General features: G+C 42.3%; 1 protein-coding gene across 1 annotated transcript in view; it reads left to right on the top strand.

Moving 5' to 3' along the window:
• DNAJC12 (DnaJ heat shock protein family (Hsp40) member C12) overlaps nt 1-16147 on the top strand; it is a gene marked incomplete at both ends in the record, with an annotated part of 38381 nt that extends 22234 nt beyond the window's left edge. Inside the window, 2 exons of the mRNA XM_080694590.1 lie at nt 7763-7964; nt 16053-16147. Of these exons, the coding sequence (XP_080550716.1) occupies nt 7763-7964; nt 16053-16147 (297 nt within the window). The remainder of the gene's footprint in view (nt 1-7762; nt 7965-16052) is intronic.
• Between the last annotated feature and the right edge of the window lie 10053 nt (nt 16148-26200).

Genomic DNA, 26200 nt, shown 5'->3' with positions numbered 1-26200 from the left:
TCTCCCCCCCCACCAATGGTTGGCCAGGTTAACCATGTCTTATTCATAATTTTACACATGTTCAGGTGAAGATGTTCCTTAATCAAGATCGGCCTTTCTCCTCTCCTATCTTTCCATTAAAACTGAAATGGGCAAATGAACTAAATAGACACTTCACAAAAGAAGAGATACAAAGGGCCAATAGATACATGAAAAGATGTTCTTCATCACTGGCCATCAGGGAGATGCAAATCAAAACTACACTGAGATTCCATCTAACCCCAGTCAGAGTAGCAAGCATAAAGAAATCAAACAACAACAAATGCTGGCGAGGATGTGGGGAAAGAGGAACTCTTTTACACTGTTGGTGGGAGTGCAAACTAGCTCAGGCTTCCCTCTTTTAAGTTGCTTCCTTCAGGTATCTTGGCCATAGCAACAAGTAACACAAGACTCAATAGGCAACAGGATGGAGAAAGCCAGTAAGTTGGTAGCATCTGGGTATCACTCGGTACTTAGAAAGTCCTGCAAGGGGGATTCAGAATGGGGGCAGTGAGGCAGTGCCAGAGTAGCCCGTGACTACAGTTTTCAGCCGCTGGGGTTGTTTGTTTCAGTGTACAGAATCCCTGTTATCATTTACATCTCAGGTTATGAATTTTAATAAATGTGCTTCTCAAGTTGCTCATATACTGTTTTGGACCACTGCAAATTCATTTCCTTCATCCTTCCTGTTCACATCAGCTTGTTCTTTTTTCAAGGCTTAGAAATCCATTAAGAAACAGGATCTAGCAGGGAGTGGTGGCTTACACTTGTAATCCCAGTATTTGGGAGGCTGAGATAGGAGGATTGTGGTTTGCAGACAGCCTCAGCTACCTAGTGAGGCCCTTTGTAACTCAGTGAGAACCTCTTTTAAAATAAAGAATAAAGCCGGGCGCTTGGGAGGCTGAGACAAGAGGATCGCATGGGTTCGAAGCCAGCCTCAGCTACTTAGTGAGGCTTTCAGCAACTTAGTGAGACCCTGTTTCCAAATAAAATATAAAAAAAGGTCTGGGAGTATAGCCCGGAGGTAGAAAGCCTGTGGGTTCCACCCCCAGTACCACACACACACACACACACACACACACACACACACACACAAATAATAATAATAAAATAAAATAAAGGATAAAAAAATAGGGCTGGTGTATAGCTCAGAGGTAGAATGCCCCTGAGTTCCATCCCCAGTACCCACCCCCCCAAACAAAACAAGATGGGCGTGCTGGCACACACTCGTAATCACAGCATTTGAGAGCTGAGACAGGAGGATTGCAGGCTCCCAGCCAGTCTCAGCTACTTAGTGAGGCCCTTTGCAACTCAGTGAGACCCTGTTTCAAAATAAAGAATAAAAAATAGGACTGGGGGTGTAGCTCAGAGGTAGAATGCCTCTAGATTCCATCCCCAGTACTGCAAATCATCATCATCATCATCAACAACAACAACAACAACACAAAAACAAAACAAAAACAAAAGCAAGCCAGGTGTGGTGGCACATGCTTGTAATCCCAGCATTCAGGAGGCTGATACCGGAGGATTGCAGTTCACAGAATGCTTGTAATCCCAGCATTTGGGTGGCTGAGACCTGAGGATTGTGGTTTGTGGACAGCCTCAGCTACTTAGTGAGGCCCTCCGCAACTTAGTGAGACCCTGTTTCAAAAAATAAAGAATACAAAATAGGGCAGGGAGTATAGCTCGGAGGTCAAATGCCCTGGGTTTCATCCTCAGAACCCCCCGTCCCCCCAAAAAAAGAGAATAAAAAAAAAGAATAAAAAAAATAAAAATATAGCTTGGAGGTTGAATGCCCCGGGTTACATCCCAGTACCAAAAAAAAAAAAAAAAAAAGAAAGAAAGAAAAGGAAAAAAGAAAATAGTCACTATAAGGCTGAGGTAGAGTACATGCTTATGCTTAGTGTGTGGTATGCAAGTCTTGGGTCCAGTCCTTAGCATCCCAATCACTATAAAGAAATCACTATATTTATTTATTTGTTTATTTATATCCATTATATGGATGACATAGAAACATAATCTTAAATATTTCTATTATCTTAGGCATAATTTATTATTCAGATTCTTTCCACTGAAATATTTCTATGACCTGAGATTTTGAATAGAGAAATCACCCTACAGGGATATTCAGAGACATCTCTTAGAATTAATTTATAAAGTTATTCGCATCTTTTAAATTATAGCCTTTTGGGATTATATGTAGATTTCCTTCTTCAAGCTGGGAGTGGTAACACATGTCTGTAATCCCAGCACTTGGGAGGCTGAGACAGAGATCACAGGTTTGATGACAGCCTCAGTAACCTATTAAGATTCTCACTGAGACCCTGTTTCAAAATAAAAACTAAAATGTATAGCTCAGAGGTAGTATCTCCTGGATTCAATCCTCAGTACAACACACACACACACACACACACACACACACACACACACACACACACAGATTTCCTTCATAATTTTTATTTTAAGAAGATTGAGGAAATTGTTTATAAAAGGCTTGTAATACTGAGGACAGATCTTTGAAATAATAAAGAAGGCTAATGTAAAATTCTCAAAGTATATGATTAAAGCCATAAAATGCAAACTATTTTTTGGTCTCATTTGGAATGAAGTATATATTCGTAGTGCTTTTTTTTTGGTAGCACCAGGGATTGGACCTCTGAGCTATACCACCAGCCCTATTTTTGTTCAATTCTTTATTTTGAAACAGAGTCTCACTAAATTGCAGAGGGCCTAAGTTGCTGAGGTTGGCCACGAACCTGGATCCTCCTGTCTCAGCTTCCCAAACACTGGGATTACAAGCGTGTACCAACACCTCTGGCTTTTATAGTGGGTTAAGGTAGTTATTTATGAGGGACTAACCATATGATTATTGTATTTAGGCACAATATAGCTAGAGGAAATCTTTCAAAAAAATATAGTGACTTAACTTCACTTATTTATTTATTTATTTATTTTTGGTGGTACTGGGGTTCCTGGAAGCCCTTCTACCTCCAGGTTACACTCCCAGACCTATTTTATACTTTTTTTATTTTTGGAAACAGGGTCTCTTAAGCCAGCGCGGCTGGCTTCGAACCTGCGCGTTCCTCCTGACTCCGCCTCCCAAGCGCGGGGATTGCAAGCGTGCGCCACCACGCCCGGCAACTTCACATATTTAGAAGTAAAGTTCTTTTCCTTTTCACTGTGTACATGTAAAGTTCCTTGTTGACACGAGCTAAATAAATGTTGTTTTACTAACTCTGCATAATCATATTTTTAGTTTCCTGAGTATGATATACTAATTGCAACTGAATTAGTGACCCTTACTGCCTCCTGATTTATAGCACATTTTTCTTGCTAATCCACTCAACTCTGTCACTTAATTTTAACAGGTAATATCAAGTTATCTGTAGATTTTTCAAAATTCTTCTCCGAATCTCCACTTTAATTTATATTGCCCACGTCCTTCTATTTAATACTAATTTCCTGTCTCCAAACACATCATTTCTACTTTGAGTTTAGCTTTACTCTGAACTGTTTGAGGTCTTAGAATAATTAGATTTTAGATCTTACTGACTGCATCATTTGTCTTGTCAGCAAAGATGAAGTAGTATGCTGGGCTAGTATTTGGTTTCAGATTTATTTTTATTAGTGGCATAAAAATGATGAGATGCAGAACTCTGTACTTTTAAATCAGCAGTGATTTTTCTTTTTCTCACAGTCTTTTGTTTGGTTGAAAGCTGGTTGTTTCTGACTTCCTTTTTTCTGTAGTACTAAGGATGGGGTCCAAGGGCATTTTTACCTCTGAGATATACCCCCAGTCCTATTTTTTATTCTTTATTTTGAGACAGGGTCTCACTAAGTTGCGGAGGCCTCACTAAGTAGCTGAGGCTGTCTGCGAACCCCCATCCTCCTGTTGCAGCCTCCCGAATGCTGGGATTACAAGTGTGTGCCACCCTGCCCGGTTGTCTGACTTACTTTTTTTTTCCCCTCAGTGGACTTTAAATATCCTATGCTAAATTTGATCTGATCTGTACATCGTTCAGTAGACTTTCTGTAATGTTCTTCTTAACTTTCTACTCAAATCCTAAAAGAGATTAGAACACTCTTTTTTGAGATGAAGTCTTGCTATGTTCTCATAGGTCAATCTCTCTCTCTCTCCTCTCTCTCTCTCTCTCTCTCTCTCTCTCTCTCTCTCTCTCTCTCTCTCTCTCTCTCTCACACACACACACACACAGGTGCTGGAATCACACTGAGGGCTTTGTACCTGTTAGACAAGTGTTCTACTCTGAAGAAACCAATAACAATTATTATACCTAGTTTATCACCCAATAGTTCATTATCTATCCTTTCTAAAATAAACATCACCATTAGGGTTTGGAGGTTATTTATATTATAGATGCCATTCTAACTATAAAATGGTTATAGCTTGAGAATTTTGCTTTCCCCACACATTTATTTATTTATTTATTTATTTATTTTTATTTTATTATTATTATTTTTTTTGGTGGTACTGGGGTTCCTGGAAGCCCTTCTACCTCAGGGCTACACTCCCAGACCTATTTTTGCATTTTTATTTGGAAACAGGGTCTCCTAAGCCAGCGCGCGGGACTAGCTTTGAATCTGCGCGATCCTCCTGTCTCTGCCTCCCAAGCGCGGGGATTACAAGCGTGCGCCACCACGCCCGGCTTCCCTGCACATTTATAGATCGTCAAATCTCATAAAATCTCTTTTCTTTATGTGATCTATCCTGCTTTTCTAATTTCTTTCTTTCTTTTCTTTTTTTAGTACTGAGGATAGGACCCAGGGGCATTGTACCTCTGAGCTGCACCCTCAGCCCTATATTTTAGTTCTTTAAGAAAAAAAATTTTTTTTGTGTGTGGTACTGGGATGGAACCCAGGGGCATTCTACGTCCAAGCTCCACCCCCAGCCCTAATTTTTTATTCTTTATTTTGAAACAGGGTTTCATTAAGTTATGAAGGGCCTCATTAAATAGCTGAGGCTGGTGGCGAACCTGCGATCCTCCTATCTCAGCCTTCCAAATACTGGGGTTACAATTGTGTGCCATTACACCTGCCTACTTACTATAAATTTTATAAAGAGCTAATAGAAACGCGTGTGTGTGTGTGTGTGTGTGTGTGTGTGTGTGTGTGTTACTGGGGATGGAACCTAGGGGCCTTCTACCTCTGGGCTACACCCCAGACCTATTTTATTTTTTATTTGGAAACAGGGTCTCACTAAGTTGCTGAGGCTGTACTTGAACATGCGATCCTCTTGAATCAGCCTCCCAAGTACTGGAATTACAAGTGTGTTCTCCCATGCTCAGCTCAGAAACACATTTTGGGTAAACTGATCATTTGACAGATTGCTTGCTTCTGAGAGGACTTTTCGGGGGCTGCCTGTCACGCCCAGGTGGACCTCTTTGTCGGTTGTTTCCCGGTTCCCTGCTGTGTGGGGTGTCTTTGGGGTGAGTCCCTTGGCCACAGACTGCCAGGGAAGCTTCCTGCTATGCCCACATGGCAGTGGTTTCTCCAGCCAGATGGGAAACAATGCAGGGCAACACCTCCTGGGCTTGTTCAAAAGGCAATCTGTCCTTCCTGGGTGTTACCCAGAAGCAGGTCAGAAATCACAAACAAGTAAAAAATTCACTCCTGGTGATCCAGGACAAAAATAAGCAGTAAACTTTGTTCAGTTATTCAGCTGAGCTAGGGCACATCTGAGTCACCTGTGTCTGTTTTCAATTTGTCCCAGCGTTTCATGGCATGTAGATAAACATTTTCATTTGCCAATGTCGACCAAGGTCCAGCATGTAAGAAAATGACCATGGCAGTGGTGGCGGAGGTGGTGGTGGTGGTGGTGGCGAGGGTCCATTAAGGAAATTTTAGATAAGCAAGTTAATGGTGAAGGAAGGTAACGCCATGCCAGTTTCACAGGTGTAAGGATTAGTGGCCTTTGCACCTTGGCCGCGTTTCTGTTTTGGGTTAGTTCACTCAGATCATACACTGACTTTCTGCCTTGTTCAGTCCATTCTGTTGCTGTACAAACTCTCCCTTTCCTAGGCTCCTGTTTAGTCTCCATCAGCTGCTATCATTTAATATTTTTATGGATGCTCATTCTGTCAAAACGAATTGTTCCACAATAGACTAGTTTGCCGGATGTTAAATGTTCCGCCCCAAGCAATACCCTGGTGAGGCTGAGAAAGGCCCTCTGTGAATGCAGAGGTGAGCAGTCGGCCCACGAGCTGCTCCAACGTGCCAGGCTGCTCAGCAGCACTCTCTGCGTCCATCCCTGATGAACTACGAAGCACGAGAAGCACCTGTGTAGGAGTGAGATACAGTTTGGATTTTTCTTCTGCATATTCCTGTAATTGTGAGCCACAGACATAGGGGTCTGATGATATAATTTTTTTTTTTTTTTTTTTTTGGTGGTACTGGGGTTCCTGGAAGCCCTTCTATATCCGGGCTACACTCCCAGACCTATTTTTTTTTTTTTTTTAGTTTTGGAAACAGGGTCTCTTAAGCCAGCAAGGCTGGCTTCGAACCTGTGCGATCCTCCTGTCTCCGCCTCCCAAGCGCGGGGATTACAAGCGTGTGCCACCACGCCCGGCTGATATAATATTTTATTCTGACTTACTCATAAGGGGATGGGTAAGACGTCTTCTCCCTCAGAATAGCTTTTTACTGAAGCCTTCAAAGCCTTTATTATGAGTCATTCATCCTCACTGCCCGTCTACGGCAGGCCATAGGCAATTGGATTTCAAGAGAGAAACATCATGTGTATACCACTTGGCTGACTTAGGATGCTGACACTTCATGTTTTCATCTCTCTGGCCCTGGGTTTTTTTAACTTCTTGCTCTGATCTTAACTAACTTCTCTAATAACCTCTTCTCTGCGCTAGAGGAAGTCACTGGCCAGACTCTTCTGTGTGCATGCAAAGAAATGACAGCAACAATGAGGATATTGCCTCTTCTTTTTGTGGTACTGGGAATTGAACCTAGGGGCATTCTACTTCTGAGCTATATACACCCCAACCTTTTTTTTTTTAAATTTTTGAATCAGATTCTCATTAAGTTGCTGAGGGTTGTGCTAAGTTACTAAAGCTGAACTCGAATCTGCGATCCTCCTATCTCAGCCTCCTAAGTACTGGGATTATCATGCCTTTATTTTTATTTTGAGACAGGGTCTTGCTAAGCTGTAGAGGCTGGCCTCAAACTTGTGCTCTTCCTGAGTGGCTGGGATTACAAGTGAGCACCACCATGCCTGGCTAAACACTGAGGGCTCCCCCGGTACTTGTTTCTGGAAAATTCACTTGGGATTGAACCCAGGGGCATCCCACCTCTGAGCAATACCTCCAGCCCCCCTTTTTATTCTTTATTTTGAAACAGGGTCTCACTAAGTTGTGGAGGGCCTCACTAAGTAGTAGAAGCTTGCCATGAACCTGCAATCCTCCTGTCTCAGCCTCCCCAGTACTGTGATTACAAATGTGTGCCACCATGCCCAGCTATACATTGACATTTTTTTTTTTTTGTGGTACTGGCAGTGGACCCCAGGGGCTTTTCTACCTCTGGGTTATCCTCCCAGATCTATTTTATACTTTATTTGGAAACAGGGTCTCACTAAGTTGCTGAGAGCTTCACTAAGTAGCTGAGGCTGGCTTCGGACCTGTGAGATCTTTCCGTCTCAGCCTCCCAAGCGCTGAGATTACAAGCGTGCGCCACCACGCCTGGCTTGATTTAATATTTATGTGTCTACTTTTAATCAATTTAGTCAATGCACTGGGCTGTCAGAGGTAAAAAAGACTTGATGCTGGAAGAATCTGATCAGACTCATACCAACAAGATTAAAACCAAGGAATGGGATGAGGAAGAAGAAAGGAAGAGCAAAGAGCCTGGCTGGACTGCAGAGAAAATGCAGCAGGAGTCGGAGGCCCCGGAGCAGCCACTCTCCCCACAAAACCCCGGTTCTCCAGGTAAGTCAGGCCTCACTGCTTTACAGTCATCCATTCTCATCCTTCCCAATCTGCACAGTAGCTCTGAACTTGAATGGTTTAGCATCTCAAAGATACTTAGCATTGACACAGAAGGTGGAAAATACAAAATTCCCCCCAAGGGAAACCTGAGACATTTCTTGAGTGTCTTTTGCTTTAATGAAGTAACACTATAACATTTAAGAATGTTTACTATGTGTAGAAACATTCTTTACTTTTTTTTTTTTTTTTTTTTTTGCGGTACTGGGGATGAAACCCAGGGGAATTCTATCTCCCAGCTACACTCCCAACCTGATTTTTTTATTCTTTATTATTTTATTTTATTTTTTTGCGGGTCTGGGGATGAAACCCAGGGGCATACGACCTCCGAGGTACAGCCCCTGCCCTGTTTTTTATTCTTTATTTTGAAACAGGGTCTCACTGAGTTGCTGAGGGCCTCACTATGTAGCTGAGGCTGTCCACGAACCACGATCCTCTGGTCTCAGCCTCCCAAATGCTGGAATTATAAGCGTGTGCCACCACGGTTGGCTTTATTCTTTATTTTGAAACAGGGTCTCACTGAGTTGCAGAGGGCCTAACTATGTAGCTGAGGCTGTCCACGAACCGCGATCCTCCTGTCTCAGCCTCCCAAATGCTGGGATTACAAGCGTGCACCACCATGCCCGGCTTGTTTGTTTTTATACTGGAGATTGAACACAGGGCCATTCTACCTTTGAGCTACATGCCCAGCCCTTTTTATTTTTTATTTTGTTGAGATTGTCCTTGAATCTGTGATCCTCCTGTCTCAGTTTTACAAGTACTGGGATTACAGGCCTGTACAATCATGCCTGGCTACCTTAGTTAGTATTAATTTTGTATATATTAACTTAGTCTAAAATACAGTCTTGGGAGGTTGGGACTATTATTACTCTTATCATTTTACAGATAAAAAACTGAAGCCCAGATAGGTTGAAAAATTTGCTCCAGGCTGTAAAGCTTGTTTGTGGCAGGGGAGCAGTTTAGCTTCAGAGTCTGTGTTCCAAGGCACTGTGCTATCCCGAGACCATACATCATCTGTAAGTAACTTTGTAGGCAGTCTGGTCATTTACAGAGCCACTGAAGCAAGGTATTACAGACGTTCAACTCCTGGCTTCCAAGCAATACTACCTGAGTTTTCATCCTCGCTCAACTATGTGTCTGCATTAGTTGGCAAAAGTTACTTAATTTCTCTAGCCCTCAGTTTCTTCATTTTTAAACGGGGATTGTAATAATACCTTCTCGTAATTACCAAGAGGGTTAAATGGGTGAGATCTATGCAAAAATGCTCAGCATGGTGATTTGCCCAGAGCAGGCTTTTGGTAAGTACTAACTATTATTATTTTACCTATGTCTACTCATGCAACCATGTCAACTAGTTTAGGAGCGCTGTATACATACCCTGTTGATTCTCAGGTCATGACACAGAACCCCATTGGAATTTGGCCTTTAAGCAGAAGGTTCCTGCACATACAAATAAAAAAGATAATAACTAGATATCTTATTTCCCCTTCCTTTTTTTTCCCCCCTTTGGTGCTGGGGGTTGAATCCAGAGGCATTTTACCTCTGAGCTAAATCTCCAGACCCTTTTATTTGAAAACAGTTCTTACCAAGTTGCTGAGAGCCTCACTAACTTGCTGAAGGTGACCTTGAACCTGTGATCCTTCTGTATCAGCCTCCCAAGTATTACGCCTAGTGAATGCTTATCTTTCTAGGAATAGTTGCTTCAAGTCTTTTTTTTTGGGGGGGGGGATTTTTTACCTACTCTCTACTTGCTGGGAGTGAGGATTTTTAGAGTTTGATTCAGCTGTCCTTGATGATTACTGAAAGGTTGAACTGGGTGTGTTGGGGCTTGGGGAGACCGCAAAGGAGGCAAAACAAGCACTGAGGTAACAAAAATCTGCTTTAATCTGAAAGAACTTGGCACCTTCGGGGTTCGGGGCGAGGTCAGTGAGTCGGGGAAGGGATGGATGAGCCATCTACCTGGAGAGTCCCGCCGCGTAGTCTGGATCGGCCCGCTGAGTCACCCATGTGGCGGGGCGGAAATGATCCAGTATTTTGGGGAGAGGGACTAAGTGTGGGAACGCCAGTTCTCTCGTGACATCTCTAGTTTCGCGATCTCAAGTATGTCTTGCGGAACCTCGCTATCTCGGCTTCCAGGTTTCTGCCTCCTGTCCCTGCTGCGAGATCACGTGGGGGAGGGGAGGGACCCAACTTATCAGTTACCCAAGACCTCTCTGCATCAGTCACTGGGAATGGTTAAAATATGAATTTGATTAAAGCAGAGTCCAAATTTCACAAAACTGTCTAAAGAAGAACACATATACAGACACCCTCCCTCCCCCCATAGGCACATGGCACATATGCAAAGGTTTCTCCTTTCAGCCCTGGAACATTCTGGTCTGTGCTTCTGGAACCCCTGCATATTCTGTTTCAGTCAGATTTGACCTCATGCATTCACCAGAACTAGGGGGCAGAGGTTCAGAAACCCCAGTATGAGGCTTAGGTCCTGTTTGAGACTTTCTCAAGGATTCAGTGAAGTTTTCTTATAATATGTATTTTTTTTTTTGAAATTAAAAAATTTTTTTTAATTTTTTTTTTTTTTTGTGGTACTGAGGATGGAACCCAGGGGCCTTCTACCTCTAGGCTACACTCCCAGACCTATTTTATATTTTATTTGGAAACAGGGTCTCTTAAGCCAGCTCAGGCTGGCTTTGAACCTGTGTGATCCTCCTGTCTCAGCCTCCCAAGCACGGGGATTACAAGCGTGCGCCACCATGCCCGGCTAAATTTAAAATTTTTTTAAAAAAAAAATCAAAGATTTGTAGACAGTAACTTGGTGTCTACCCCAGTCTGCTGTCCTATCAGTTTCTAGTTCCTGAAAGTGGATGCTCAGGTCTGTCTCTTTCCACGCTGCCCTCTATGCTGATACAAACATATGTGAGTACACACACACACGTAGGACAGCTTTAAAATAAAGAAGGAGCTGGGCATGGTGATGCCCTCTGCAACTTAGTGAGGCCCTCTGCAATTCAGTGAGACCCAGTCTCACAATAAAGAATAAAAAATAGGGCAGGGGGTGTATCTCGGAGGTCAAATGCCCCTAAGTTCCATCCCCAGACCCGCAAAACAAACAAACAAACAAACAAACAAACAAAAAACAATAAAGATGGGTTTATACTGTGCATAGCCTCTGTATTACACAATATGGTAAAGAATATTTAGGAGTCAGGTGCAACTTTGTGGGAACTTGGGTAAATCATTGAACCCCTTAGTGTGTAAGTTTTGTTATCTATAATGGTTATAAGGTTTTCTTTTTTCTTTTCTTTTCTTTCTTTTTTTTGTGGTACTGGGATGGAATCCAGGGGCATTCTACCTCCAAGCTACACTCCCAGCCCTATTTTTATTCTTTATTTTAAATAGAGTCTCACTGAGTTGGGAAGGGTCTCACCAAGTAGTAGCTGAGACTGCCTGTGAACGACGATCCTCTTTTTTTGTTTTGCAGGTCTGGGGATGGAACCCAGGGGCATTCGACCTCTGAGCTACAGCCCCTGCACTATTTTTTATTCTTTATTTTGAAACAGGGTCTCACTGAGTTGCAGAGGGCCTCACTAAGCAGCTGAGGCTGTCCGCGAACCGCGATCCTCCGGTCTCAGCCTCCCAAATGCTGGGATTATAAACGTGTGCAACCACGCCTGCCTCCTTAGAAGGTTTTCTTGAGGAGTAAATGATTTATGTTAAATATTTAGATTTCTACGAGTCTCATAGTAAGTGCTTTTTTAGTACTGGCTCCTATCATTACAGAACTTCATGATTATTAATGAATCCATCCTTCTTAACAGTTGATACTGCTCCAAAGTATAGGTATATCATGATCAGAAGTTGTGATGCCCACAATGATATCCTCCCAGGTGATGTATGTGCTCTTGCTGTGGTTTGAGAATGAAATGGAGGGAGTGAGGATCATTGTTCTGAGAAGCTGTGGTTGAAAAAGTATAAAATTCTGCCAAAGGCTACATTTACCAGTATTTTTCTTAATACTGTTTAAGAGATTATTGGCTTTTCCGAGTAGTGCTTTAAAAGTTGGAATTTCATATATCAAAGTGCAGTTGCATGATTATAATTTCTTTTTACTGCAGTGTACATTTTTGATAACATCAGCATTTAAGAAATATTATTTATGTCAGCTTTATCAAGCCCCGAGTGGCTTCTCCTATTTGGCTTCTCAGCATATTTGTTAATTTTTGCGAGCAGGGCTTGATATTTGCTTTGGAGTTGCCTTCTGATGCCTCTTCTGTGATGAGCAGCCACCAAACAGTCCCCATCACATGCTGACTCTCCACGAGTCGGACTGCCGTGCAAGATAACCCACCTTTTCTTTTTGTTTAAATGTGCAATAAATGTCTTCTGATAAGTACAGTTCTAGAATCAAATAGTTCTGTGTAACATCCTGGAACAACAGAAAAGATTTCAAGTGTAGCAGTTGTTGATAATGCGGCTCCATATCCCCCGGCACCTTGCTGCCCTGACATTTCCCACGCTGCAGGCTCCACCACAGACATCCGGACTGCCAGCGGGTTTTCTCTGGCAATGGAGCCCCCCTTGGCAGCAAAGGAGTGGGGAGTAAATGTCCTTTAGAGGCAGAATCCCTCAGCTCCCAGATCCTCCTGTCACAGCCTCCCGAATGCTGGGATTAAAAGCATGCGCCACCATGCCCGGTTTAGATAATGTTTTAAAATATCAGTGGAGCTGGGCATGGTGGCACATGCTTGTAATCTCAGCATTTGGGAGACTGAGATAGGAGGCTCGTGGTTAATGGTTCACAGACAGCCTCAGCTATTTAGTGAGGCCTTCTGCAACTCAGTGATTCAAAATAAAGAATAAAAAATAGGATGGGTGTGTAGCTCAGAGGTAGAATGCCCCTGGGTTCCAGCCCCATTACTGAAAAAAAAAAAATCAACGGAAGCATATTTGACATGTTATTATGTAAATTGTTTTTCCTCTTTCTGTCCCTCCTCCCTCCCTTCCTTCCATTTATTTTGCAGTATTAGGGATCAAACCTAGGGCCTCATGCATTCTAGACCAATTCTCTACCACTGAGCTGCATCCTCACTCCTTTTTATTTTATTTTTAAATTTGAGACAGAGTCTAAATTGTCCAGATTATTCTCAGACTTGTAATCCTCCTTCAGCTGTCCCCAAGTAGCTGAGATTACAGGTTTGTAGCACCGCATCCAGTTCATAGACTGTTTTAGCAATAGCATAAACGTTAGCAATAGTATAAACGTAAAAAAGATACAGCGCATACTTTTTTTTTGGTACTGAGAATTGAACTCAGGGACATTCTAATTCTACCTCCAAGCTACACTCTGTATTTTATTTTTATTTTGAAACAGGGTCTCTCAAGGTTGATGAGTCTCACTACTTGCTGAGGCTGTCCTTGAGCCTGCAATCCTCCTTTCTCAGCCTCACAAGTATTGAGATTACAGGAGTGTGCCACCATGCACGGCCAAAGCACACTTTTTGTAGAAGAAAAATAAGATCAGATAAGCGGGGCATTGTGGCACATACCTGGAATCCCAGTACTTGGGAGGTTAAGACAGGAGGATTGCAGGCTTGAGGCCCGCCTCAGCAATTTAGGTAGAATTTCAGCAATTTAGTGAGGCTCTGTTTCAAAATAAAGAATTAAAAGGTCTTGGGCTCAGCAGTAGACTGCTCCTGAGTTCAGATAAAAAGAATATTAAAAAAAATTACATCTATTCCAACTACCCAGGGAAAACCACTGTTATTATCTTTCTGTACTTTCTTTTAGATTTTTTTTTTTTTTGGTCTTTTTTGTGGTACTTGGGATTGAACCCAGAGGAATTTTACCTTCAAGCTACATCTGCAGCCGAATTTTATTTCTTCTTTGGAAACGGTCTCGCTAGGTTGGTGAGTCTCACTACTTACTGAGGCTGTCCTTGAGCCTGCAATCCTCCTGTCTCAGCCTCCCAAATACTGGGGTTACAGGCACCACTGTGCCTAGCTTTCTTTTAGATTTTAAAAGTTTACATAAATGTATGTAAACAATGAATTTAGAAGTGAGATTATACTGTATAAGATGTTTTAAAATTATTCTATGACAATAAATTTTTTTTTTCGGTACTGGGGATGGAACCCAGGGCCATTCTACCTTCGAGCTACACCCCCAGCCCTATTTTTTATTCTTTATTTTGAAACAGAGTCTCACTAAGTTGCTGAGGGCCTAAGTAGCTGAAGCTGTCTGTGAACTGTGATCTTCTTGTCTCAGCCTCTCAAATCCTGGTAATTACAAGTGTGGACCACTATGCCCGGCTAACAGTAAATATTTAAAAAATTGTTGAGGTTGTGGCTGTAACTCAGTGGTGGAGAGTATGTTTAGTATGTTCTAGGCCCTGGGTTCAATCCCCAGCATAAAAACAAAAAGTTGTTAATGACTATACCAATGCCTTTTAACCAGCTTTCTATTGTTGAGAATTTTGATTGGTTCTTGATTTCAAAAAATTAAAAATGAGCTGGGTGTGGTGGTGCACACTTGTAATCCCAGTACTTAGGAGACAGAGACAGGAGGATTGCAGGTTTGTGGCCGGTCTCAGCTACTTGTGAGGCCCTCTGCAACTTTGTGAGACCCTGTTTCAAATAAAAGAATAAAAAATAGCGCTGGAGGTGTATCTTGGAGGTAGAATGCTTCTGAGTTCAATCCCCAGTACTGAAATAAATTATAAATGGTATCATCATAAACATCCTTATATTTAATTAAACTCCTGGGCAAATACATTATTGTTTCCTTAGGATGATTTTCCAAAAGTAGAATTATTGGGTTAAAGATATATACCTTTTAGCAAGTTTGAGAAGTAATGCCAAATTGCCTTCATAAGAGTTTTATCAATTTATATTTTCCTCAGAGAAGGGCAATAACCTTTTCTTCAGTTTTCAACATCATTTATTGTAATTAAAAAAATCTTATTACCCTGGAATTCATCTACTTGTATTTCTAGGGAGCCTTTACCATTGACCTTTTACTTCTTGAAAAGTTTTTGAAAGTTGTGTGAAATTTGTTTCCAACTTCTTTATAAGTGAATTGTTCAAATTCCCACTATTGGAGAGAATTATTATTAAGCATTTAAGCAGGTGACATCCTTTCACATATGAACTGAAATTTCTGTTCATAAGAATTCCAAAGTGTTAGGTAGGCATGATGGTGCATTCTTATAATTCTAGTACTTGGGAACCCAAAACAGGAGGATCACAGGTTCAAGGCTAGTCTCAGCAACTTACTCTGTTTCAAAATAAAAAATGAAAAGGATTAGGGGTGTATCTTGGAGGTAGCATGTCCCTGGGTTCAATCTCCAGTAACACACACACACACACACACACACACACACACACACACACACCAAAAAAAAATCCAAAGCTTGCTTAAGTTAGTCTGTTTCTAAAAATATTAATATTTCTCACCCTTATACCTTATATTTTACTTGTTGTAGTGGAATCTTATCCCCAATCTGTTTGCTTGCTTATTTATTTATTTATTTATTTATTTATTTATTTATTTATGGCCCTGGGGATGAAACCCAGGAGCATTCTACCTCTGAGCTACGTCCCCAATTCTATTTTTAATTCTTTATTTTGAAAAAGATTTGCAAAGGGCCTTACTAAGTAGCTGAGGCTGTCCATGAACCGCTATCTTCCTGTCTCACCCTCCCAAATATTGGGATTACAAGCATGCGCCACCATGCCTGGCTCCCAACCTGTTTTATATTATATGTTGTTTTTTGCAGTACTGAGGATGGAGCCCAGGGGAAGTCTACCTCCAAGCTATACCCCTAGCCTATTTTTAATTCTTTATTTTGAAACAAGGTCTCACTAAGTTGCAGAGGACCTAAGTAGCTGAGCCTGGCCGCAAACCTGGGATCATCCTGTTTCAGCCTCCCAAGTAATGGGATTATGAGCGTGCATTGCCATGACCAGCTATATTTAAGTTATGACTTTTCCTACCTACCACTGATATTAAATATTTCTTTTCTTTCTTCAAAAGGTTTTTCAGGTGGAAACTGCTGGCACCTTCGTTTCCGCTGGTCTGGGGATGCTCCCTCAGAGCTCCTGAGAAAGTTCAGAAACTATGAAATATGAAATGCTCCTGCTTCATAGAGGATAGAGAGCAAGACACTGCCTGACTGCCAACACGTCTTAGTTCACATCTTAAATGTCATGTTTGTGAATTGTTCAGTACTGATGAATTCCTCCGACTTTGAACACATCCCCACAATGTATCTTTGTTTGTTTTTGCTTTTCTTTTGGTGCTGGGAATTAAACCCAGGGCCTAGTGCACACTTTACTTCTAATCTACACCTCCAGCTTAAGAATGTGCTTTTAAAAAGAAATTTGTCAGAATTTCTTTTCAATACTTAAATAAATTCAATACAGCTTCTTTTCAGTACTTAAATAAAGGCTCTTAGACCCAAGTGGTTTGTATTATGTATGTTTTCTTATTCATGCTCTTTATAGAAACTATTAAAAATCAATTCCTAAATTTAAATATTTCATTGATATAACATGATATTTATTAGGACTGGATGTACACTAAATGTTTTCTGACTCTTAGGATGAAATGTGAAATTACTTGTCTAAATTCCATGGAGTGAAATAAATAATTTTCCCATTGTTCATAAGTGCATTTAGAATTCAACTGTATTTTAAAAGGGTTTGAATAATTATTTCTACTTTAATAATTGGGAGTTTGAAAGGTTATGGTTTATTTGAGAAAACAGTATATTTTTGCAAGATTTATTATAAACAAGTGGTAAATTTATATGTTATGTTCTGTGAAAACAGGCCTATTCGGTGATAGAACCTCATTAGATTGGAATTCTTAATGGTCAGGTGTAGTCTATGATTTGTTTTTGTTTTCTGAGGCTGGTCTTGGTATGCAGATGGCCTGTTCTTCCTCCTCTTTTCGATTAAGTCCAGGGACATTCTACCTCTGAGTTTCATCCCACTCCTATTTATTTTTTTATTTTGAAATAGGGTCTCACTAAATTGCTGATGGATTGAATCCAGGGGCACTCTACCTCTGAGCTATAACCCCAGCCCTATTTTTTTTTATTTGTTATTTTGAAAAGTGTCTCACTAAGTTTCGGAGGGCCTCACTAAGTAGCTAAGGCTGGCTGTGAACCTGTGATCCTCCTGTCTCAGTCTCCCAAATGCTGGGATTACAAACATGCGCCATCATGCCCAGGTTATTTTTCTGTATTTTGAAGCAGGATCGTGCTAAATTGCTGAGGCTAGCCTCAAGCCTGCAGTCATCCTGTCTCAGTCTCCCACAGGCTGGGATTCTAGGTGTGGGCCACCATGTCTGCTTGTCCACTTTCTTACTATGTCCTCACTTGGCCTTTCACTGAGCATGCACTTCCCTGGTGTCCCATCCTCTTCTTACAGACACTAGATTAGGAGCTACCCTCACGGCCTCATTTTAATTTATTAACATCTTTAAAGAGGTTAGTTCCGAGTAAGGTTACATTTGGAGGCATTGAGGGCTGGGACTTCGATTGGTGACTTTTGGAATTGTGTTTAGAAGAACACAATTCGATTCATAAAATAGATGAAGCTGGGATTACGCTTGTAATCCCAGCGCTTGGGAGGCTGAGACAGGAGGATCACACAGGTTCAAAGCCAGCCTCAGCTACTTAGTGAGGCCTTCCGTAACTAAGTTTCCAGGACTAAGTTAATGGAGGGACTCACTAGGTAGCTGAGGCTGTTGGCGAACCTCGATCCAATCCTTTGGTCTCAGCCTCCCGAATGCTGGGATTACAAACTGCGCCAGCAGACCTGGGTACTGATGGCTTTTAATAACTTGTCAAAGGGAGAAACACTAGTCACTCCCGTGGGCCACTGTTTTTGTTACAGACTCATTTCCCAATTGTTGACAAGATTGAGCTCTTGTTTACTGTTCTCTCTCATGAAGCCTGAAGCCTCCGAGTGAGAACGAGAAAGAGCTGCACTGTCCCGGGACAGATCAGACCTGTGCTGAGCACTTACCTACTCCATCCCATGTAACTTAGTAGGAGACCTTTTATTCTTACACGCTTATTATATTCTTACATACTGCCCTGAATTCAAGTTAAAAAAGGAACATACTATGCTTTATAATGCAATCCTTTGAAGGGAAAGTAGTAGGGAAACCTGAACAATGTTGGTTTAGTAATTTGTTTGAATCCTCCTGTGTGTCCAGTAAATCCACAATTATGGATACATATTCACACTTTGAAAGCCACTTATTTTTGCATTGTGGCTCAACTTCATGTCATAGTAAACTGATTATAAAATGATAATTTTTTATGGTACTGGGAATTGAATACAGGGGCATTCTATCTCTGAGCTACACCCTGAGCCCTATTTTTATTTTTATTTTGAAACAGGGTCTCACTAGGTTGATGAGAGTCTCACTACTTGCCGAAGCTGTCCTCAAACTTGTGATCCTCCTGTCTCAGCCTCTCAAGTACTGGGATTACAAGTGTGCGTCACCATGCCTGCTGAAAAGATAATTCTACATAAAGACTATTAAACTCTTAAATCAGTTCTAAATGGTGAAGATAATTAGTTTACCTTATATTTTATACTGGATGAATGAATGAAGTATATATTTCTTTAAGAACAATATTATAATCCTAGCATTTGGGAGGCTGAGACTGGAGGATTGTGGTTCGCGAACAGCCTCAGCTACTTAGTGAGGCCCTCCTCAACTTAGTGAGACCCTGTCTCAAAAAAAAAAAAAAAAAAAAAGGACAGGGAGTGTAGCTTAGAGGTCAAATGCCACTGGGTTCCATCCCCATGTCAGCCAAACCCCCCCAAAACCCCAAAATGCTTAAGTCTCAGAGGAAATTAATATTGTAGTGAAATAAGACAGAAATGTGCAAGCCGGGCGTGGTGGCGCACGCTTGTAATCCCCGCGTTTGGGAGGCTGAGACAGGAGAATCGCATGGGTTCGAAGCCAGCCTCAGCTACTTAGTGAGGCTTTCAGCAACTTAGTGAGACCCTGTTTCCAAATAAAGCATAAAATAGCTCTGGAAGTATAGCCTGGAGGTAGAAAGCCTCTGGGTTCCACCCCCAGTACCACAAAAAAAAAAAAAAAAAAGAGAAAGAAATATGCATACCTGTCATTTAAAAGGAGTATATTAATTAACTTAAATGTGTGAGCCGGGCACTATGGTGTACACCTGCGATCCCAGTATTGGGGAGGCAGAGACAGGAGGATTGCAGGCCTGAGGCCAGTGTCAGCATCCTAGTGAGAACTTTAGCAACTCAGTGATGCCCTGTGTACCAAATAAAAAATAAAAAGGAGCCAGGCATGGTGGCACATGCCTTTAATCCCAGTACCTGGGAAGCTGAGATGAGAGAATTACAGGTTCCAGGACAGCCTCAGCAATGTAGCAAGACTCTCAGCAACCTAGCAAGCCCTGTTTCAAAAGAAAAATAAAAACAGGGAAAAGCCTGAGGGGTGGGGTGTAGCTTGGAGATAGAATGCCCTTGGGTTTAATTCCTAGTACCAAAAAAAGTGTTATGAACATGACTATGTGTACCAGTTATTATTCTTATATTTTTCTGTTAGATTTTGTTCTGATCAATTAATAGAATTGTGGCTTCCCTCAACTTCTTTCTCCCAATTCTCCATCTTGGAGGCACCATTATGTAAATATACTGTGCTTTCAATCCATATGCATTTCTAACGTCAATGGTAGTACATTATATCCACAATTGTATAGCCTTTATTTATTTGGGTAATACATCTTGGAGATTTTTCCTATTGTAGTACATAAAGTTATTCTTTTTTTGTGTGTGGAACCGGGGGGTGGAACCCAGGGTTCCACCTCTGAGCTATACCTCTACCCCTATTTTATTTTTTATTTGAAAACCGGGTCTTGCTAAGTTGCTGAAAGCCTCACTAAGTTGCTGAGGCTGTCCTTGAACCTGTGATCCTCTGTCTCAGCCTTCCAAGTACTGGGATTATAGACATGCACACCACACACAGCAGCTATTCTATTCTTTCTGCCACAAAGAATTGCATTGTATGGACAAGCCATAATTTATTTAACTTGTCTTCTGTTGATGCCTTTTAAGGCTATTTATCATTATTTTCTGCGATCACAGTACTGCAATGAATAACTCTGTACAAAGTTGTTTCTTGTATGTGAAGTGTAACTTTAGGGTAAATACCTTGCTAGCTCTGAAGTTTCTGGATCAAAGTGTATGTATGTGCATTTAGAATTTGATTACCATATTCTTAAGCCAACAACAAATGCAATTTGGCAAGTTTCAGAGATCTGAGGGCCATTAGATTGAAAACTCCAGGAAACAGTGCTTGTTGGGATTCCTGCCTTTAGGGTTTCCTTTTTTTTTCATACTAGGCAAGACTTTGCTGAGCAGCTCAGCCTGGCACACCGTGCTTATGGAACAATTTACCTACTACCTCCTCTAACCCATAATACAAAAGAGTGCTCAAGACATAAAGCAGTAATAAACTCAGAGTGCACATTTCTTCTGGCACCTTCCACAGAGAGAGAAGGAGAACTGGGTTCCCCCACCCCCAGTGCTACAGTTACTTGCCTTCTGGGGATCCTGAAATGTTGAAATATAATTCTGAAATACATTTGTTCTTTTAAGTAAAGAGAAACTCAACAGAGCAACTCTGAACTGTCTAGGCAGAGCTCACAATTTCCTGTGAATCCGAAGTTTCCAGTATTCCTCGGACATATTCCCGATCTGTCAAAATATGTCCCTCAAGGCACACATTAGAAATGCAAAGCAAGACTTTGCAGATATTTCTTGTAAAAAGAGAGCTAGATAAGGGGAAGATAAGATTGTTTCCTTGCTTATGAATTTTCATATCCTTTCCCCGCCCAGATCTGATGGTGGTTCCAAGATCAGCCACAGCAGCAAGTGTTGATGACTGACACAGTTATTGAGGGGGGGTTTTAATTTCCTGGAAGGCAAACACCATTATTACCGTCACCTCCACATCAGGACAGGAGATGCCAGGACTCCGGGGAGTCAGTGATGGAAGAAATTATAAAACTGATGCAATTACAGGGAGAATGATGAAATGCCTCACAATGAAAGGCCCAATTCCCTTCAATTTCAGGTTTTTTTGATCTACATCAGTGTGGCCCCGTGTTCAGTATTATTACTTCTCAGCTCTCTGGCCATCCCACCCTCACTGTGGGGGAATATTACACATCAGGCAGCTCCTTCTCATCCTTTCTTCGCCTCCCTGGGTTCTTTTGTTTCTTCTAAGGTTTTTGCTCTGAATTTTTCTGGTGTTAATTGTGGGATTTAAGACAGGTTTGTAGAGAAATGGATCTGTTATGCCAGTCCGTTATTGGCCAATGACCACCAGGAGCCGAAAGTTCCAATGCAAGAAGGCAAGAGGAATTTATTCAAGCTTGAGCTTGGTCTCTCCACGCGGGTCATGGAGGAGAGCCCTTTGCTCCCCAAGAACAAAGCTTTTATCCCCTAAGAAAGGTTGCCCAACCCACCTTTGCATTGATGGATTGGATATTTTAAAACATAAGTCGGCTGCCCCCCCCCCCACCACTGGCTTAGCTTTCGTGCCTTGGGAAGCTTATCTCAGGAATGTTCAGGATGGGTGGGGGTCTCTAACTCCAGGCAGAGTGACCTTGCCTGGGATACCTCCGAATTCCAGACCCAGATATATGCTGCACCAATTGGCTGTTGCTAGGGGAACATCAGATATGCGCAGTTAGCAGCTTCTTTCCAGGGAATTGGGCAAAGGTTACAGGGGAACAGGAACTTAATTTTGGACAGAAATTTAGGCCTACTCAAAGCTTTAACTGAAGCCTGTCATGGCGTCACTTTGGTCCTTCAGATCTTTCTCTGGCTCTAACCTATTGTGGGGCTTAGGGAAAAGTGCTTGAGCTCTCTGATCCAATTTCTTCTATCTGTGGCTGGATAAAATGATCTCCCCTTTGTAGGGACAGAGTCTCAGGTGAGGCCCAGGCCTAGGGTTGGCTAGTGTCTCAGTCAACATTCTCATTGCTGTAATCCAAAACAACTGATCACACAACTTAAAGGAAAGAAGATTTATTTGCTCAGAAATTTTTTGGAGAGTTTTGGATTCAGTGCATGTCAGGCTGGTCTGTGGCGCTAAGGGCATGGTGGTGGGAAGCAGTGAGGAGAAAACAAGGGCTCCGCTCTCACTCCATGAAGGCCAGAAGTGGAGAGCACATGCAAGCAAGGGGTCCAAAGACAAAAGCACAGTTCTAAGACGACACCCCCAGGGACCCACCTTCTCTAACCACACCCACCTGCCTAGGGGACAGCCCAGTGAATCTATTAGAGTGGATTTACACACTGATGAGATTATAACTCTCACTACTCAAGCATATCAACTCTGACATTAATACACCAGGGGAAGCCAGGTGTGGTGGTGCACGCTTGTAATCCCCGTGCTTGGGAAGCTGAGACAGGAGGATCGCACAGGTTCGAAGCCAGCCTCAGCTACTGAGTGAGGATCTCAGTATCTTAATGAGACCCTGTTTCCAAATAAAGTATAAATAAGTCTGGGAGTATAGCCCAGCGGTAGAAAGCCTCTGGGTTCCACCCCAAGTATCACAACACACACACACACACACACACACACACACACACACACACACACGTCTAACCATGACAGCCAGGTAAGGACCTCAGGTGAGAACCAGAACAGTGTGGGAGTTGGCAAGCAGTGTGTAAGCCACAAGTAGAAACAGAAAACTGGGCGTGGTGGCGCACACTTGTAATGCCAGGATTTGGGAGGCTGAGATAGGAGGATCTGGGTTTGCCAACAGCCTCAGCTACTTTTATTTATTTATTTATTTATTTTTATTTATTTATTTATTTTTAATTTATTATTATTTTTTAAATTTATTTTTATTGGTGCATTGTAATCATACATCACATTGGATATACAAGCACACATTATCCAATTAGCCCTCATCCAGTCCCCATCCCATTCCCTCCCACTCCCTCGATCCCATGCTTGTTTGGTGATTAACTTTGATACATATGTTTATGTACCTCCTGCTTTTTAAAGAGGCTCCATCCTCCCCTATTCCATACCCTCTGATTGGTCACCTTAATTGCTTCACTATAGGGCCCTTTCTATAGCTCGACCACTTCCTTTTGCCCCTTTCCTCCTAGTTATTGCTAATTAGGGGAAGCATCTGGTTTTAATTTTCTGCGATATTTCTCTGTGCATGCCGCACTGCAAATACCTATCCCACTCTTGACGGCCCCAGTTGTGGCCTGGCTACCCGGTGGACTGATCCAGACCTCGCTGGTTCAAGCAGTGGCCTTGCCTCATGGGAGGCCCCGGTTCTGGCCTCGCTGGCCCTGACACTGGCCTAACCCCTCAGCTGGCTCCGATCCCGGCCTCGGAGGCCCCAGTACTGGCCTTCCTCACGGCAGGCTCCGATGTTAGCTGATGGCCCCGGCATTGGCCTAACCCCTCGGCAGGCTCCGATCCAGGTCTCAGAGGCCTCAATAGCTGCCTTGCCTCACGGAAGGCTCCGATACCGGCCTTGCTGGCCCCAGCACCGGCCTGACCCCTCAGCAGACTCTGATCCCGGCCTCGCTGGCCCCAGCACCAGCCTAACCTCTTGGTAGGCTCCGATCCCGGCCTCGGAGGCCTCAGTAATGGCATTGCCTCATGGAAGGCTCCGATGCTGGCCTCGCTGGCCCCAGCACCAGCCTAACCCCTCGGCAGGCTCTGATCCCAGCCTAGGAGGCCTCAATAATGGCCTTGCCTCATGGCAGGCTCCAATCCTGGACACGCTGGCCCCGGCACCGGCCTGACCCCTCGGCAGACTCTGATCCCGGCCTTAGGGGCCCCAGCACTGGCTTTGCCTCACGGCAGGCTCCGATCCCAGCCTCGGAGGCTTCAATAGCGGCCTTGCCTCACGGAAGGCTCCGATGCCGGCCAGTGGCCCCGGCACCGGCCTAACCCCTCAGCAGGCTCTGATCCAGGCCTCGGAGGCCCCAGCACCGGCCTTGCCTCACAGCAGGCTCCTATACCGGCCTAACCCCTCGGCAGGCTCCGATCCCGGCCTCAGAGGCCTCAATAGCGGCCTTGCCTCACGGAAGGCTCCAATGCCGGCCAGTGGCCCTGGCACCGGCATAACCCCTCAGCAAGCTCTGATCCCAGCCTCGGAGGCCCCAGCACCGGCCTTGCCTCATGGCTGGCTCCGATGCTGGTCGTTGGCCCTGGCACCGGCCTAACCCCTCGGCAGGCTCTGATCCTGGCCTCAGAGGCCCAAGTACATCCTCAGCTACTTAAATGAGGCTCTTAGCAACTTAGTGAGACCCTGTTTCAAAATAAAGAATAAAAAATAGGGCAGGGGTGTAGCTTGGAGGTAGAATGCTCCTGGGCTCAATCCCCAGTACTGCAAAACAAACAAAAAACAAAAGACAAAACAAAACAAACAAACAAAAACAGAGATTACCAGGGACAGAGAAGTCATAGAAAGAGGATGTGTCTTCTCTATCATTCCTTTCCGATAACTTTTCTTGTTTCACTGTTTTTTTAAATGAAGAGGTAGAGATAGAAAGACTATAATTAAGAGGGTACATCAAGTAGGCTCAGTGGCACATTCTAGTACTTAGGAGTCTGAGACAGGAGGATCAGAGGTTCAAGGCCAACCTCAGAAACTTAGTAAGGCCCTCAGTAATTTCATGTGACCCTGTTTTTTAAAAAAAGTATAAGGCCGGGTGTGGTGGTGCACACTTGTAATCCCTGCACTTGGGAGGCTGAGACAAGAGTATCACAGATTTGAAGCAGCCTCAGCAGCTTAGTGAGGCTCTCAGCAACTTAATGAGACCCTGTTTTCTTTTTTTTAAATTTTTTTTATTGGTGCACTGTATTCATACATCATAATGGGATAAAGATAATAAAGACATACATGCACACATCGCCCAGTCAGCCCCTACCCGATCCCCACCCCGTTCCCTCCCTATCCCTCCTTCCCATGCTTCGCTTAGTGGTTGACATCTAGTATTATAGCAATTTATCCAATATTAACGATGATAATCTCACATAACAGTTTCATTTGTCTGATATCAAGCTTTTGATGACTTAACGATAACATTTCAATATTTCTTTTTGCTTTCTTTCTTACCAGAGAATATTTTTTTCTTTTTTTTTTAGGTGAAACTATCATACATTTATTTATTTATTTATTTTTCAGAAAAAAATCTATCCTAATATGGATTCTAGATACCCAAAACGAACTCAAAAAAGAACAAAGCTAGAAGATGTATATTTTCTGATTTCAAACCATATAAAGCTACCATAATTGAAACAGTGTAGTACTGTTCTAAAGGCAGATATATAAACCATTGGAGTTAAATAAAAGCCTAGAGATAAATTCTTCCCTATATTGTCAAGTTATTTTTGACAAGGTTTCCACGAACATTTGGTGGAGAAAATAATAATATTTTAACTAAATATTGTTAAAAAATAATAATTACATGAAAAAGAATAAAATTGTACCCTTACCTGACACCATATACAAATATTAACTCAAAATAGATAAAAGACCTAAATATAAATCTTAAGAGTATAAACTTTTAGAAGAAAATCTGGGTCATAAAACCTCACAACATTGAAATTGGCAGTGATTTCTTGGATATGATTTCAATGGCACAGGCAACAAAAGGGTAAACAAACTCCCTAAAAAATAAAAAAAATATTGTATATCCAAAGACAATGTAAACAGGGTTAAAAGTTACTGATAGAATGAGATAAAATATTTCCAAATGCTATATCTGAAGGTATATTAATATCCCAAATAGAAATCCTAAAAATTAGCAACAATAAAAGCAAACAATAAAATTTAGAGATAGGTAAAAGACTAACATAAATAATGAATCTCCACAGATAACCAATCTTAGTTGTCTGTTGGATGGAAAATCTTGTTTCTCTGGTTCTGGTGTGTGTTACCTATTTCTTCTTTGTAGTTAATCTCTTTGAGTATTTTCTCTAGCGCTCGTTTTGAAGACATAAATTCCTTCAGTTTCTGTTCGTCATGGAAGCTTTTTTTTTTTTTTTTTTTTTTTTGCGGGTCTGGGGATGGAACCCATGGGCCTTCGACCTCTGAGCTACAGCCCCTACCCTAATTTTTATTCGTTATTTTG

This window comes from Muscardinus avellanarius, assembly GCF_963383645.1.
Source record: "Muscardinus avellanarius genome assembly, chromosome: 4".
NCBI lineage: Eukaryota > Metazoa > Chordata > Mammalia > Rodentia > Gliridae > Muscardinus > Muscardinus avellanarius.
Note: the sequence above shows the minus strand (reverse complement) of the source record. Positions and strands in the feature narration are given on the sequence as shown.